General features: G+C 52.0%; 1 protein-coding gene across 3 annotated transcripts; it reads left to right on the plus strand.

Moving 5' to 3' along the window:
* The first annotated feature begins 1,572 nt into the window (after positions 1-1,572).
* Positions 1,573-17,359, plus strand: fosb (FosB proto-oncogene, AP-1 transcription factor subunit). Of its 3 annotated transcripts, XM_088627578.1 has the most exons (6): positions 1,573-3,056; positions 3,584-3,764; positions 5,802-6,128; positions 6,871-6,978; positions 8,708-9,019; positions 9,123-17,359. In XM_088627578.1, exons 2-6 carry the CDS (start codon positions 3,639-3,641, stop codon positions 9,192-9,194), a joined length of 945 nt encoding a protein of 314 aa, XP_088483704.1. In that variant the 5' UTR covers positions 1,573-3,056; positions 3,584-3,638; the 3' UTR covers positions 9,195-17,359. The 3 variants fall into 3 exon arrangements, with proteins under 3 accessions (XP_088483704.1, XP_088483702.1, XP_088483703.1); XM_088627576.1 differs by having other exon boundaries at positions 8,708-17,359; XM_088627577.1 differs by having other exon boundaries at positions 1,576-3,056; positions 5,841-6,128; positions 8,708-17,359.
* The last annotated feature ends 8 nt before the right edge of the window (positions 17,360-17,367 follow it).

Here is a 17,367-nt window from a genome sequence, read left to right on the forward strand (position 1 = left end):
TACAGACGAGCGCTTGACGCCTGGCGCTTGTTTTGAAACCTTTAGATAAAACGCGTTGTTTCTTCGATGATAAGAAGGGCATCTTTTTATCTTTGCTGTGTTTTAGGCATGACCGTATTTTGTGGGAGTTTTCAGTTAAAATTCATTTGTTTGTTTTTTTCCGGCAAGCGCAGTCTTGCGAGTCTGGCCTCTCTTCTCCTCTGGCAGGGGTGACGCGCTGGTTGCGAGAGGGCGGAGAGTCTGTTCGGTTTTCGTACTCGATTGAAACGTTGCGGGTGCGATGCTGTCGGGAGCAGAACGACCAGCTACCCCAGACAGGGGAGAACGGGCCCCAGCCGGCCTGTCTAGGTAGCGAGTGTGGGAACAGGAAACGGAGGAGATTCAAACAGCGTTCTGCAGCTGTCTGGCGGCGAAAGTTACCGCTGCGTAAAACCTGTAATCTGTGGTCGAGTGAGTTGCTGCTGTCAGAAGCACCGTGTTGTTGTTCTCTGGCTCTCTCGTGGCGGTTCAGCCCTTCTGCCCCGACGGCAGACGTTTCTGAAAGTGTTCTTGCAGATCCCGCCCCGGGACTCCCTCGGCGCTGCGGTGTCTCCCTCCGCCCGGCTTCCCCCGGCGCGTGACCCCGCCTGGCCGAGGAATGTCAACAGCGCGAGGCTGCCTCGCGCACCTGGGCTCGAAGCGCTTCCGCGGCCTCGTGCAGCAGGTCTTCCGAGAGCCCCGCCGGTTCTGTGTTATAAACGCAGGTCTTCCAATAGCCCCGCCGGTTCTGTGTTATAAACGCAGGTCTTCCAATAGCCCCGCCGGTTCTGTGTTATAAACGCAAGTCTTCCAATAGCCCCGCCGGTTCTGTGTTATAAACGCAAGTCTTCCAATAGCCCCGCCGGTTCTGTGTTATAAACGCAGGTCTTCCAATAGCCACGCCGTATTATAAAAGCAGCATCACTGATAATACCGCACAGTTGTTGTTTTTCTAAATCATGGAACAAACGCCCTACAGCCCATAGCAGATACCGTTGTGCCTTCCCAGTTGCGTGTATAAAAATGTCATACAGTCACCTCTGCGGGGGGTTATTTTTCAACTCTATTTTGTTTTTCAAAACAATAAAGATGTAAAAGAGGACGGTGGCAGGCGACAAAGAACCAGGGTCGTGCCAGTAAGAACAGACACACAGCCTTGAAGCTGACGAACACCTAAACGCAACTGGTCTGACATGCAAAAAGCCGGGCTGGCTCGCTCCAACCCCGGGGCGACACAAGCGCGCGTGATGACCGGTGAGGGATCTTCAGCCTCTAAATAGTGTTGTTTCAGTTTCAGTTGAACAATCGCACGATTCTACACATTTCACAGATTTTTATTGCAAGTACAACGATACAAGTACAACAGCGAGACCGCTGATGTGTTTTTATTTCTATAAAAATGGACCTCGTTGACGTTCCAGTAAAATTATTGTAACGTATCGTCTTGTGCTGGAAACTTAAAAGGCCCATTTTGACAATGGAGATTGATGATGTTGCGTATATCAATAAAATAATAATAATAATAATAATAATAATAATAATAATAATAATAATAATAATACGATGTTAAATTAATTTGCTCACAGCGATACAGGGACCATACCTACGTTTCAGCTCGACCAATTCCGAACGAAACCAGCTGAAGCTAGCGGGCGGGTTCAATCTCGCCTCATCCGCCGAGCCCCCTCTCTGCCTTGAATCCTGCCGGGGCGAGAATCCCGTCCTTCCTGCGGGCTCGCGGCTCGCAAGGCGCCGGGGAATCCGCAGGGCGTGTCCCCGAGAAAGTTCAAGGCAGTTTCCTCAGTTTGCTCGAGGCGTGTTCTCGTGCGAGCCTGCACAGAGTCTGTCTGTGTGCGCGACGAGGCTGACGGGGTCCGCCCGGTTTCGTAACAGGGAGAGACGAGGAGCACTTAACGCTTCGAAAACGGCCTCTTGAGCGGCTGTGGAGCGGTGTGCAATCGGCCGTAACCGCTGTTTGCAAACAGCCGTCGAAACATTGTCTGTTTTTTAATGCATTATATAACTATAAAATTGATTATGCAATAGAAAACAATATGTATATCTTTCAATGCTGGTTAGCAAGCAAGATAATAGCTCTTTCAGAATGTTCTGAATGCAGAGGCTGCTTTTTTGCATTAACTTACTAGATCAAGTAAGGGACTGGACAGGTTCAAAATGTGTCTGCAGACACACGGCGGCGGTTTGATAAAACGGAATTTCGCCGTATTTTACATTAGAGGTAGATTTTTGTGGTTCGTTCTTGCACTCGGCTTCTGTCATTTCTTTTTTTCTCGGAACCAACCCAAGAGACCTTGCCAAGATCTAACGTGTAGCATAAGCACAGCGCATAATGTCGTTTAGTTTCTGAGAAACTGTATTTACTGCTGTGACGGACAGAAATCGTGTTGGCTGTACGCTGTCTCGTTTGGTACGATTTTCCTTTGTAATCTAGAAAACATCTCCCCTGCACAGGTTACAAGAACCTGTGCGAGATTCTCCTCTCAAATCCGAATCGGTGCGCTGATAGTAAAAGTTTCTATTATTAACAGCCTACAAGGCCAATGCGATTTCTGTGGGAGAGGGAATCCCTAAACGTCATTGCTAGGATACCAAACAAAAACACAGACTAGACAACCCCATATATGGGCACGTACGTCATCGGAACTCCGAGGGCGGGACTAGGAAATCCTAGTTTACAATGCCGCGCGTTGAGTTCGTTTCATTCATAAAGACAAGAAGCTGCTCCGCTGCGAGGATCTTACTACCAACCCCAGTAACACGCAGAGCGGAGTTTTTAGTACTGTTTCTTTGTGTGTTTGTTCTTTGCGTTGTTGTTTTTTTTAAACGACATTCACCATTTCTACCGGAAAACCCATGGATTCTACCTGCTAAACAACCAGGAGTTTATAAAGGAAGGGCTCGGGGACCCGGAGTAATTCAAAACAAGGAAACCGCACGGATTGGTTGTTGGGACTTGTGTTTTCACTGGGGGGGACGATCGTTGCATCTGAAGGACACCGGCCAGGAGATCAGAACAGGTGAGAGCCCCGCTTGTCGTCTAACTGAACCGTCCGGGAAGAGCAGACTACTGAGGAGCCAGCGCCACGAGCGGTGTTTCCATATCTTTCATTTACACCAGGAATTTCACATGCTTGAGTAACTCTGGCATTCATAAAAATGTCATGTTTCTCCTGCTCGAACCGCGGTGACATTTAAGCACGTGTATTTATACCGGCTTGCGTTTGGAGGCACTGGCGACTGCCGCCTTGTGCGTCTTAATCGTATGCTATCTGCACCATGTAGAGAGGGACGTGTTGCGCTCCGTAGTCTGATTCGGGCTCCTACTGTTTTCGTGGCGCGGTAGAAAATGACAGCTGTGTTTCCCAGTGCGCTGTCTAGCGTGCAGTTAGGGGCAGTCTGGGTGCACCTGTAGAGGGTGACCGTCCTGTTTGCCAGACCATCCTCCGCGCTGCCCTGTCTCGGAGCAAGAGCGAGCTGTGACCTGTCGCTAACCCCACCTGCCTGCCCGTGTGTGTGTTGTGTGTGCTGGCCGGCGGCTTTGCAGGGCTGCCGAGGCTCCGCGGGGACGGACGCACCGGTCTCTCGGCTCAGGCGGGGAGATGTTCCAGGGGTTCCCCGGCGACTTCGACTCAGGCTCCCGCGGCAGCTCGTCTCCTTCGGCCGAGTCCCAGTACCTGTCCTCCGTGGACTCCTTCGGGAGCCCACCGACCACCGCTGCTCCCCAAGTAAGTCAAGCCGAGTTTTTAAGGGGCATTGCAGATTCTAGAAGTGTGTGTGTGTGTGTGTGTGTGTGTGTGTGTGTATTTTAACATAAAATAGACGATGTGACAGCGACTCGTTTCTGTACCCTTGCAGTAGCCTAGTAGAAAAACGCAGAAGCCGCGCTTTGACAGCGTGTTTATAAACTAACGCTAAAACTGCTGTCCGGACCCGGGCAGCCGACAAACTAGAAAGCAGACCGAGAGCACCGTCCAGTACCGTGCCAGGGATGTCGGAGCAGACGCTGAAGCTGCTCCGTGCCCACAGAGGTTCTCTGAACCCCCCCCACACACACACGCACACCAAGAGAGAAACCCGCAGTTCTCCGTGTTCCTCAAGCAAAACACCGGAAGCTGGTTTCTCTCCGCGTCGAGCTGCGAAGGCGTCTTTTTTTAGCGATTCTCCGGCGCTCGGACAGCTTTCATCTTGCGGGGATGGAAAGCCAGTCAGCCGCCGGCCGAGCAAGCCGGCTGCGGCGCGGTAGGTTTCCAGCGCTGCGTAACGGATGACGGGCTCGGAACTCTCCGACTGACGCTTGGCACGCACCCGCCAAGCCCCTCCCTCGCCTGCACGGTCCTCTCTCGGCAGCCCTGTCAGTGACGTCGACGCGTTCTATTTTGGAGTGTTACGTCGCGTTGCTAAGGGGAACACGGGGGGGAGCGGAGGAGGAGGAGAGCTCTGATTGGCTGTAACGGGGGCTTCAAAGCAGCGCCTCCCCCTCCCCCACGTGGCGTGTGCTGTCATTCGTAGGAGCGCAAGAGAGGCTTGCTTGAATATTAATCATATTGTAATACAATGTAATCGCCTGTGAGCTAAATTAAGCCCAGATTCTAGATATATTAGGGGCTTCTAATTTTACTTTTGCAACGTCGTATAAGTGCCTATTTTTACCGCTGTCGTCCGGTGTTTCGGGGAAAAAGAGATACACAACACATAGCACCATAAAAATGGACTTCTTGCATTTGACTGGAAAAATATTAACTTGTTTTTTACACAAAGCGTCGCATAATAACTATCTATACAAGGTTAGGAGTCCAGTAAATGAATATCGTAATTGGAGGAAATATGCACAATAAGCAATATTTCACGATATTAAGAAACAACCGTCTAAAAACACATTTTGTATTCTTAGCTTCCGATCTCTATGATTATGAAAAGTAAAAATACTCGTGTATTTTACAAGGATCACCTTTCAGGGCTTTACTGAAAGCAAGCACTAATTGTGCCTTTTGGGACTGGATATTAATTTGCTCCGGCTGATTACGGCTCTCCTAATTAATAACGGTTGCTTCCTCACAGATATTAGTCACCACAGCTCTGAAAGACACATTTACATTTTAATTCACACACTTGAACATCCCAAACAACAGTCCACAGCCGAAATGTTTTTTTTGTTTTCCTCTTTTTTGGAATGAAACCTGTTCCACTGCCGCTGCCTACTCTAACCTCGGCCCAGTTACTCTAGGAAGTAAAAAGAGCCTGTGCTTCAGTTCTAGTTATCCCCTGTCCACACGTCTCTGTCCTCAATAAGCCTCTCTTGCGCTCCTCCTGCTTGATGGTGGTGCCTGTTGCTCCAGTGCACCTCTCGTCTCGCTGTCACGCACGCAGGGTCGCCGATCCCACCGGTGGGTGGGAATTTGCAGGATTGTAGGATCTTCCGAGGTGAAACGTAGTTTACTCTTGAAAACACTTTCTCGGGTTGGAATGGTCAGTTGATTTTTTTTTTTGTGGGTGTGTGTGTTACTAATGCAGCCCATTCGGGGTCGGCCTCCAATGAGGCATCGCGTTCATTGGGAAAGAAAAAAGAAAGCGACAGGCTGGGGTGTTTACCCAGCTAAGGCTCTGCAATGGATACAGACAGCTGTGCAAAGTGCAAATCCGGTGATACAGAATTGCAAACTTTTGGAGAATTGGTGAGCCGCTTGCTGGGCCCTTGATAGTGTGTGTGCTGTGTTTTAATGACGCTCTAAACTGATGGAATTCTGCCCTGTATCTCTGTGCAGTGGAGGCCTAACCTGGCGCCCCCTTGTGTCTGTCTCCAGGAGTGTGCGGCGGCGGCAGCGTTGGAAATGCCAGGCTCCTTCGTGCCCACCGTGACGGCCATCACCACCAGCCAGGACCTGCAGTGGTTGGTCCAGCCCACCCTCATCTCCTCCGTGGCACAGAGCCAGAGCACCTCTGCTCCCGCCACATCCCAGCAGGCGCTCATGGACCCCTACGACATGCCGGGGCCCAGCTACTCCGGCCCCGGCTACACGCCCCCCAGCGCAGACACCCCCGGGCCCAGCCGCCCCACCCGCACTCGCACCCGCCGCACTCGCGACGAATCGGTGAGTCCTGCCTCTCCCTCTCCCTCTCCGCCTCCGCCTCCCTCTTCCTCTCCCTCTCCCCCTCCGCCTCCACCTCCACCTCCCTCTCCCTCTCCCTCTCCCCCTCCGCCTCCACCTCCGCCTCCCTCTTCCTCTCCCTCTCCCCCTCCGCCTCCACCTCCACCTCCCTCTCCCTCTCCCTCTCCCCCTCCGCCTCCACCTCCGCCTCCCTCTTCCTCTCCCTCTCCCCCTCCGCCTCCACCTCCACCTCCCTCTCCCTCTCCCTCTCCCCCTCCGCCTCCACCTCCACCTCCCTCTCCCCTCTCCCTCTCCCTCTCCGCCTCCCTCTCCCTCTCCCTCTCCGCCTCCCTCTCCGCCTCCGTCTCCCTCTCCTCCTCTGCCTCCCTCTCCCTCTCCCTCTCCGCCTCCGCCTCCTTCTCCCTCTCCTCCTCCGCCTCCTTCTCCCTCTCCCTCTCCCTCTCCCTCTCCATCTCCCTCTCCCTCTCCTCCTCCGCCTTCCTCTCCCTCTCCCTCTCCCCTCTCCCCTCTCCCCTCTCTCTTCTCCCTCTCTCTTCTCCCTCTCTCTTCTCCCTCTCCCTTCTCCCTCTCCCCTCTCCCTCTCCCTCTCCCTCTCCGCCTCCCTCTCCCTCTCCCCTCTCCCCACAATCTCCAGCTACTGTCACCTGCCTCCAAGGGAACCCCTGTGACCCCCCCCAGAACGCGCCAGCGTCTCATTAACGCGTTGTCTCTGCCCCCCCATCAGCTCACCCCGGAGGAGGAAGAGAAGAGGCGAGTGCGCCGCGAACGGAACAAGCTCGCAGCCGCCAAGTGTCGGAACCGCCGGCGGGAGCTGACCGACAGGCTGCAGTCGGTGAGTGACCCCGGGTTCGAGTGAGGCTGAAGAGAGAGCAAAACAAACACTGCACGTTACCCCACTCATGCTACTTCTCGGGGGGGCTTGGTGCAATTATGACCACCCCGTCGTTCAGGACAGATGTTGGCGTTACAGAGTCCCACTCCGTAAGAGTCTGAGCCAGTCCAGGTCTTCCCTGTTGTAAGAGTCAACCCAGGCAGGAGCTTGATGTTTCGTGCGTTGTGTCTTGTAAGGAATTATTAGGTTACTGTTACAGATGTGGGTGGCATGGTGGTGCATGGTGCCTGCCAATTGCTTTGGTCCCTTTCTGAACACAAATTTCAGGTTTGGGGGGGTTTCCTCAATCCCCTTCAGAATTCTGAAGTTGCATCGATATCTCCGGTCAAGGGCAGTACGGTGGCACAGTGGTTAGCACTACTGCCTTGCAGTGGTGGGGCCCTGAGTTCAATTTTGCACCCGGGGGGCTGTCTTGTATATCTTCCCTGTGTTTGCATGGGTTTTCTCCCGCAGACCCAAGACAAGCTGGCAGGTTATTTGGCTTCTAGGAAAATTGCCCTGTGACCCTGTATTGGATAAAGTGGTTAAGAAAATAGATGGATGGGTGTTTCAGATAGAGGGGTTTAGGAACATTATAATACCAAGCAGGATAATCAGTAATGAAAATAAATCATTATTATGATGCCAATTGTCATAGATGTGCCAAAATGTCAAAATATACCTGAACAGTTGGTATCGTTGGAGGCACCTGAGAGCTTTGACTCTGGCAAAAGAGCATAAACTGGGATAAACAAACTATTAGCAACAATAATAACACCTAGACGACATGCAATGATAAAACACTAACATGTTACTCTATTTAGAAACAAGGCGCTAATAAGGCCTGCATCACGACCTGCCAGAAAAACTCAGACTGCTACCCAGTACTCAAAAATCCTATGTAATGCCTTACAGGCCACAAAAGAGGGTTAAACCTACCACCTAAATAAAGCAGAATTCAGTCTAGTGTCAGATCTCCCTTCCCTTAAATCAGGCTGCTCCAACGTGAATGGGAATCTACCTCCATATTCTAAACACGTATCCACTAACCTGGGAAGAACGTTTTTAATCTGGGGATTCCTTATGAAGGAAATCGGAGTTTCCCCTGTTTCCCTGCTTCTGCCTCTTTTTATCCTGTGTTTCTGGACTGTTGATGACTCTTAATGATTTATCAAGAAACTTAATTAAGAAAGTTAATGTTAAGTGAAAGATAAATGAAGGTAAACCAGAATATTCCTTTTGATTGAGGCCTCTCCAACCCCCAGGAGCTCAGTAAACACCTCGTTTTCTAGTCATTGTTGCTTTGAAACCCCAAGAACTGAAAGCATTAGTTTCTTATGACCACGGTAACAGTATCAAAAACAGGCATTTGCTTCTGTGTCTTCATGTATAATATTTGTGCAAGAGCCTGAAGTGCAGCGAGGAGCTGGAGTCTTGTTTCTGTCCTGGTGCCCACTGGACCAGCTTGTCTGCAACATGTGTGCTGTCTGCTTTGTAAAACTGACAGCGTTGTGGCTGGGAGATGTGAGCAGTGGCTCACATAGGCTCATAGGTTCAGACAGTGCCTGCCAGAGCACCCACAGAGCAAAAGCATTACGGGGATCCATCCTGCTGTACGTCCTGTTGTTTTTGACACGAAAGTAAAGTCGCGTCCAGCCCTAATCCTGACCCTGCCCCCTCGCTCTCCCAGGAGACGGACCAGCTGGAAGAGGAGAAGGCGGAGCTGGAGGCGGAGATCGCGGAGCTGCAGAAGGAGAAGGAGCGGCTGGAGTTCGTGCTGGTGGCCCATCAGCCCGCTTGCAAGATCCCTTACGAGGAGGAGCCGCCCCAGGGCCAGCTTGCTCAGCAGCAGCCCGGGCCGTCCGTGTCCATCTTGGGGCTCAGCATGAAGGAGGACCCCTTCTACCTGCCGGGGCCACCCGCACCCCCCGCCTACCCCCCCCACCCTCACCCTCCCAGCGAGCAACAGCAGCAACAGCAGCAGCCCGGGCTGATGCCGGAGGTAGCCTTTTCTAGTTCTTTCTATGCCCAGAGTGGGCCTGTGCTGAGCGCCCCATGCGTGGCAAACCCCTCATACACATCTTCATTTGTGTTCACCTACCCAGAGGGAACTTCGACCTGCGGGGTCAGCGCCAACCAGCGGAACAGCAGCAGCGATCAGTCCTCAGACTCCCTGAGCTCGCCGTCACTGCTCGCGCTGTGATCGCCACGCGCTGTGCCGTCGCATTAGCCCCGCCCCCGGCACGCACGCACGCTCGCACACGCACACACAGGCGCAGACGCACACACACACACGCCCGTACCCGCGACCCCGCGCGTGCGCCTCCCGTACTCGCCGACGGCCTGTGCGGCCTCCTCTCCGTGTTGTCTGGGCGCAGACTGTGCATCTAAACGACAACAGCAACAAAAAAAAACCCACCCATCCGACAAACCGCCCCTCGCCTCTCACCCTCTCACCCCATCTGCCCGCCTCCGGTTCTGCTTCGACTCTCAATGGCGCCGCGCTGCCTTCTCTCTGTTTTTTTTTGTCTTCTCTCTGTCTCCCGCTGTCTGAAGCCGGCCCCCGAGACCCCTCCAGGCCCCTCCAGCTCGTGGGACTTCGACTGAGCGCGCCTCGTCCGCTTTGGGATCAGGAGCCGCACAAATAAAATAAACGCAACCGCTCACGGGCGTTCCCCCCCCCGGCAGTGGTGGCGGCGGTGGTGTGGGAGGGAGGTGTTAAAATGAACTGAAATTAAAAGTGCAAGATCCCCAAATCGCTGGCTGGGGGGCGGTGAACTGGACCTGGTTTTGGAAACAAAAATCCAGAATCAGAACATGAATCCAGGCGTGAGACTCGAGGGGGGGGGGGCGACTCGGGAGACCGGTGAAGGTGTTTTACAGGCGTCATGGCATAACACAGCCGCGATCTCCGGCCCTGTCCCACCTTCCCAACCACCTTTCCTGCAATGCCTGTCGCATCCCAGGAGTCTCTCTGTTTGGCTCAGTGTGCACCGTTCTTCCTCGTGCTCAAGTTCTCATTGACGTGTTTTTTTATGATGATTTCAATCGTGTCTGGATGGACTGCAGCTGTCTTTGATGGTCTTCACTTACCGGTCATGGGGATTTTTTTTTCCATTTCTTTTTTTTTTTCCTTTTCCGAGCAGACTGGTGCATTGTGACTTGCTGCTGTTTGCTTTCCAAAGTTTGTTTGGAAAAACCGCCCAGACCCTGTCCTTGTTCCTGCAAGAGTCCGAGCCCTGAAACCCTTGTCCTCTGCCGCCTCCACTCTGTTCAGTGGGATTTCTGCGGCCGCGCTTCGGGCTGCAGGCTGGGGCTCGTGGGGCTCGTGGAGCGGCGCTATCGCTCAGGAGAGATGGTGGTGTTTTTCGGATTCCCCCCCCCCCCCGAGGTCTGCCGGCCTGGCCTGGGCTTCGCTGCCTCTCGGCCGCTTTTCCTTGGATTTCTTTCTGGGAGGCTGGGCTTGGGAAGGTGGTCTTGGCACGGCAGACGTTCAGTTTGCAGATCCTGAATCTTTCTTCTGTGAATACGAGCTCGAAGGTGACAAACCGTCAGGAGCACAAACTGCTTTCGCCCAGGGAAGCTGTTGACTGAGCGTCACATGGTTGTTTGAAACTTGTTGTTCTTGTTATTATAATGACTATTATAATTATTAATAATATTATTTTTTAAATTGTTATTATTCTTGGGCAACTTCAGGCACATCTTGCACTATAAACCTTTTTATATTTAGAAATACCTATGTATAAAAAATACAAATATATACATGAACATTATATATACATTTAATGGATGTAAAGTGTGAATGTTTAAAATAGTCTAACTTATTTACTTCTTGTCAACGGATGGGGATTTGTTGAAAACAGGTCGCAAATCTGTTTGCTTTTATTTTTGTAAAAAGGGGACGGTCATGACCATCCTCTGGAAAACAAACAGCTGTTCACTGCCTAAGCCAGCAATGTGTTTGTATTTGTGCAATGATATAAATATCTATATAAATGTTTTATGCCTTGAGAATATAAAGCTGGTCCCTTTTTCTTTGCACAGCCTGCAGATGGAGCAGGCATCTCCAGTCCTTGAGTGTAGGAGGTTTTAGAACTGCCCTTCAATCAGCGCCCGGTTAACACCTGGAAGCCACAGGTGATCTGACTTCTAAACCCCCTTAATTGGTTTAATTAGGTCACTGAGGTCTGAGATGGAATGGAAGCCAGAGACATATGCAGCACGCAAAGACTGGACCTGCCTGCCCCTGGCGCACACCAGGATGTGCCTGCATGCTCTGGCCAGGTGGGCGGGGGGGGGCACTGGGTTGCCATGTTGAGACCAGGCAGGGGGTATGTGGGCTGCCCTGCTGCTCCTCCCCGTCGCCTCCAGTCTCTGTGTCTCAGAGGGAGCTCCAGGCCTGGTGCACTGCTGCTTTGTCAGCAGTGCCGGGTGCCTTACTCCTTCTCAAAGGAGGGACCACCTTTATAACCCCGGCAACATATGTATCGCCTCCCCAAGATGACTTGGCAGCTCTCTGAGCAGATCTCTGGCACTTCAGTTTTCTCTAGGTGGAGGGGAGAAAGTCTCCACCATCAAAGAAGAGGGGACTGTTTAATAAATCAAAATACAATCGCAAGGGGTTTCATTTAAGGACAGGATAATTGTTTACAAATTGGGAACAAATTCTCCATGTAAATGCAGTTCTAAGTATCCTACCCTCTCTTTCGTTTTCTGGGACTTGTCTGCTGCAGATGAGGTTTCTGCACGCTGCCAGCTGATCTTGGTGAGGCATATGTACCTGCCTTTTGTTGGTTGGGTCTTGGCGATGTCAGAGTTCAGCAGGGGCTTTCATTCTGATGCTTTCTGTTAACACCTGCTCATGCTGGTGGCTATTCTGCTCATATAAAAAAAAGTCCCTGGGATCGAATGGACACAGCCCATGTCCTTCCAGATTCCCGGACTCCAGTGCATTGCCTACAGCCAGGAATGCACACCTCCTGTGAACTGATCTAAAGCCTCAGCAGCCAGCTGGTACCTGTGCCTGGCTCTCTAGTGAGGCGTCCAGGATTTGTATCAAAACTGCACGGGGCTCTTCTCATCAGCCTGAAACCCACTGGAGGCTAAAGATGGGAGCCCCGGCGCATTTCCTTCTGCTTTGAGCCAGATTCCCCACTGAGCCTTTTGGAGCAACGATGTAACCCAGATTTTGGATCAGTCGAGCTTTAAGACGGCCGTGAATAATAGAAAGATTTGTTATGGGACGGGGTGAGGGCTCTTTTTGTCTCCCTGCTCCTCCCCGCAGTGAAGTTTTGGTTTTTCTGAGGGGAGCCTCTTCCGGATTAAATCCGGAACCCCCCGAGGGGTGCCCCAAAGCCTCGATCTGGGAAGCAGCGTTGCAGGTGAATGTGAACTGTCTGTTACTGACTGAGCTGGTTTCTTTAAGAGGCTGCATTGATCAGCTGATCTGAATCACCCAGACCCACACTGCTCTGCCTGATCACATGTGACCGTTTGAAGACTAATGGCTTCCCTCTGGAAGGGCAGCTCCCTGATTCCTGGTTCCGATTGGCCCGAGTGTCTCTCAGCTTCAGCATTAACCCCCACGAACGTCCCGGAGCCAAACTGCTCAGGCTGTTCTGCTCTTACACGAGACACTGATGGGAGGAATTTTCAAACATGTTGTTGCTCCAGGATCCACAAAAAAAACTCCGAAAGCAACCATAAAGGTTTTTAAAGTAGTGAATCTTGCAAAGTGCAGTGTAGATATGGAAGAAAAATATTCCCGTGAACATAGTTTAGGAATATTAGCTAGAGGTTATTTAGAGGAAGAAGAAAAAATTGAGAATGTTTTGCACATTTTGACCTGGAGCGAGAAAACCTGAGAAGGCGCCATTTTTTTGAAAAGCAGATGGTGGGATGGGGGCTGGGAGATGGGCTGCTGGGTCGTGCAGGAAGTGGGTCGGATGTGCTGTGGTGGCCACTTTTCAGAAAGACTTGTCAGAAGAGTCAATGTAAATCAAAGGGCTCCTGCAAACCCCGAACCCCACTGTTCGCTTTGTCGACGAACAGTGAGAAAAGAGGGCAATTTAAATGTGAAATGCGAACAGCGCATCTCCTTGATGTCGCCCTTCTGCAGCCGTGCCAGCTGTGTTTCCCGAGCGAGGGAACAGACTTGCACATTCCTCTGGGGAATCCTTCAGGGCTCTGGCTTCTGTCAAAGGGAGGCAGAGTTCAGCAGGACCCAGACGAACTGCCAAGTCTCCTCCCCTCGCAGGAGCACTGCTGAGAGCCTGCAGAGGTCAGACTCCAGCTGGTCCAGCTCTTTACTCACCAGCTGCAGGCTTTGATGATGCAGAAAAGGAGAGGTTTTGTGAATGTATATATATCAGTATATATCTGTCCACCCAGCTTGCTGGACGACAGGAGCTTCGGGATGGACTCAGCCAGCCTGGCAGTGGGAGTCTGATTGCCACACCTGGCGAGCTTGTAGCACGCTGGCCAAGACACGTCAAGGCACTGTGTCCAGCTACAGGCCTGGGTACTGACAGGCACCACACGGAGTGGTGGCATCCAGCTCCTCCCGCGAAGTGAAGCCGGTAGCTGTGATCACGGCTGGAAGCTGTGCAGTTTGGCACGCCGGCCAATTCGGATGGCCTGGTGCCACGATGCCCATCCGCTGGGCAGCATTCCTGCTGACGAAGTGTTTCTGAACGGAGCCAACACAGTGTGAACACAGCCCACACCCCTCTCCCATCCGAGCAGGGTCACCGAACCAGGGAGGCCTGCCAGAAGGAGTGGGAGCTGGTCTATTAAAAGCATTTACAGTGTTATTACCAAAAAAAATAAAACCCAACCCGTGTGATGGCACATCTCGCTGACCTTGGTGTATTCCGATGCCGAACTCGGCTCGGACTGAGCCGAGCGATCCTGCCAGTTTGCAAAGCTGCGGGAGCTCGGCCTTTCCTTTCTGCAAAATCTAGGACTCAGCCGCTCTGTCAGAAAAGGAACAGAATGTGCCGTCCGGCAGCGCGGCGGCGAGGGATCGAGGAGTGTAGGACCCAGCGCTGAGCTTCAGTATCTGAGGTTGTCTTACAGCACTTGAGAGTGTCTCCCTGCTCCCCAGGGGCATGACCCTCTCGCTTGTCCTCTGCTCAACTCCCGGGGGCACGTTTTCCCTGCTGACTAACTGTTGCGCCTGAAGTTTCCTGTTCTGAAACAGTGCTAATGACAGGTGGTTTGCTGGGGGAGGGTAAATCGCGTCGCACAGATATCCAAAGGGCGAGACGTGTCATTTCCTGTTGTTTTTTCACCTGGTCCTGGAGCCTTTACATAGGTAATTTGGTGGAGGTGACGATCTGGCCACTAGTTCTCCAGGACCAGGGCTGGAGGGTTATGATAAAAGAACTAGCTCTTTGAATGCCATAGAAGTGGAGACGCAGACTCCTCTCAGCCCTTACTAGTCTCAAGGTGCCACAGTTTTGCAGACTCATTGCTGCGGAGGGGAAACAGCGGTGCTAATGGACGCAGACTGTGAATGTCGCCCCCCTGTGGTGATGCCCCAGCATTGTGTGTGAACGTTCGCCCCAGAGGCCCGTCTCTCACCTCCCCTCTCTCTTCACTTACAGCTTCTGTGGCCCACAGTGGCGCCGAGACATTGCGACCCAGACTGCCTGCACTCACAGCCCCGATCGTAAAAGAGCTCTCGGGCCGCTCAGGACCGAGGGGGGGGGGGGGGGGGAGGGGGCTTAGGGTCCAGCTGGTTCACCTTGAAGAGCTAGAACTAGACTCCACTGCGGTCAGCCAGGTGTGCCAAGACAGGTGTGTTCATTACCTGTATGGGGAGGTAGATGTATATATTGATTTGTTTTTTATTATGTTTTTCTATTACTATTATTTTGATTGTATTCTTGACCTTGCCCAGGGAGACCCTTCTGAAGGAAACCACACTTTTTGTTTTGCTGGGCCAGCGTCATCCAGCCTTTTCTGGGATTTGGGGGTCTTTTTGGGGGTTGTCGAGAGACGGAGGAGGGATGTGTGGCACTCCCCAGCCCCTTGCCACCCCCCCCCAACCTGTGGGGCAAACTGGGGCAAACTGACTGTTGCAGAATAAGGTCTTCAGCTCCTATGCCGGCTGTCCCAATCAGTGTTAAACACAGGGGGGTCACAGAGGGATCCCCCTGTTGAATGTGTGACTGATGGAGGCGCTATTTGCGGCCCAGCATTTGAGAGGAGGAGGGGGTTGAGCCCACACCCCAATATTGAGACTGCAATGCCAATTGATCACTGCTTTACACAATGAGTAGTGGGTGTGGGAAACAGAGTGACGAAGAGATGGATGCTTGAGGTGGGGAAGCCTCCATATTCAAGGGGGTTCTGGGGGGTTCATGTGAATGAGCAAGGTGCCCCTCTCTCCTCTGGAACTCTTTATGCTGTGAACTGCTCTCTGTTAAGACGTTTTAGCTACAGTTTAACTGTATTTGTTTTTTTTTAAACTAACAAACGAGAATTTTCAAAGCTTCTTGCTCTCGAGCAAAACTTTCTCCTCATTTTCTGAATTTATTAATAGAGAATGGAGCCGCCCGGACAGTCAGAGGATGCCGTGAGCATCAGAAACAAGAAAGCAGTCGTTTGCCGTGGGTTTTACTGCAATGGAAATGTGGGGGTGGGGGGTAAAGTATGATCTGTGCCAGGAGAGGAAAAAAGAGCACTTTTGCGCTGGAGCAAAACGCTCTGAAAGCAGAGCAGAGAGGGGTGGAGATAGAGAGCTCAAACAGCATAGGGAACTGGTGGCGCTGCCCTGGGACGAGCCCTGACCAATGTTCCCTCTAAGTGTGAAATGATTCAGTGAACATAGGAAACTGAACTGCGCACAAAAAATTAAAATACCAAAAAAGTATGATAATAATCAAACAAACGCGGTCGTCAATTGGAAAATGCTATATTGACCACATGAGACTGGCTGGGAGGGGCCCAGCTCGGTTGTGTGCGTTATTATCGCTACTCGATCATTGATATCTCTGCTCTCAGAGTCTTGTACCTCCCTGCTCCTGCTCGCTCCAAACTCAGTCTCTAGGACTGGGCTTGTGGAGTCGCTGTCCCGGTCTTTGGGATCTCTATGCTTCTATGAGAATGACAATATTAACAAAAAAAATAATTTCATTTGAACAACTTGAAATTTGGGCACACACCAACCATTAAGGATTAGAGGGAACATTGGCTCTGACCGCCCTGTTCAACACCAGGGGTCCGGCTCTCGGCCGGCTCTGCAGAGAATCTGCCTGGAGGAGGATGCTGAGTCCAGTCTGGCGGTCCTGGTTCCCCAGGCTGTTAGTTAGCATCATCCACCCCTCTGCCCCCACCAGAGACGTCTAATGCAGCCCTTCATGTCTCCAGGTCACTGGCAGGAGGAGATCCCCTCTCAGGCTTGCAGGAACCCAGCTTCGCCTTTGATTACAGTTAAACCCTAAAGCCTATCAGGGAAGCGTACTGAGAGTCCAATACTGTGAAACCCTTCCCATTGCAGCTAATCCTTTGTGGAGTTTTTTTTCATTTTTTTCTTAGGCGAGGCCAGGATGCTATAAGAACAGTTTCTAGAAGTGGCCGTTCAGAGTTGGTAGCTGTTCCCCTGTGTGCAACCAGCGCGCTGGTGCCCCGTGCCATTTCCTGTGTGCAACCAGTGCGCTGGCTCCCCGTGCCATTTCCTGTGTGCAACCAGTGCACTGGCTCCCCGTGCCATTTCCTGTGTGCAACCAGTGCACTGGCTCCCCGTGCCATTTCCTGTGTGCAACCAGTGCGCTGGCTCCCCGTGCCATTTCCTGTGTGCAACCAGTGCACTGGTCCCCGTGCCATTTCCTGTGTGTGCTCCGGTGAGCGGGACCCCGTGCCATTTCCTGTCAGACCTGGGGCCTTGCCTCCTGGCAGCTGGGAGGTGCCCACCGCTGACCCACACGGCTGGGAGCTGGAGGGGCACCCGTCGGCCATGTTTATTTTCTTCTCTGATTGTCAAGGCTGGCTGTTTTCGATTTTCTTTTGCATTGTAAGCTTACGGGGGGAAGAGGCAGAAGGTGTGCGTGAGGGGGTGGGAAGTGCACTTTTTGTGGTCAAGGCCAACTGCCCCCCCCCCCTCCTCCAAAACCAACCCACCCCACTCCTTTTCTCTCTCTCTGTCTGTTGTATTCTGGGAGACGAGCTCCTCCTCATCTTCGTTTTTTAATCAAACTGTGAAAAATAAAATCCGGAGAGGAGAGGCCTGTCATTCGCTCTCTTTCTGTCTCTCCGGCTCACTTGTGTACAAAAAAAACCCAAAAATATTTTAAAAAACAGCAACAGCAAAAGAAATAAAGAGATATGTACTTGCTGTGGTGG

Source organism: Lepisosteus platostomus, chromosome 4 (assembly GCF_059453375.1).
Source record: "Lepisosteus platostomus isolate fLepPlt1 chromosome 4, fLepPlt1.hap1, whole genome shotgun sequence".
Lineage (NCBI taxonomy): Eukaryota > Metazoa > Chordata > Actinopteri > Semionotiformes > Lepisosteidae > Lepisosteus > Lepisosteus platostomus.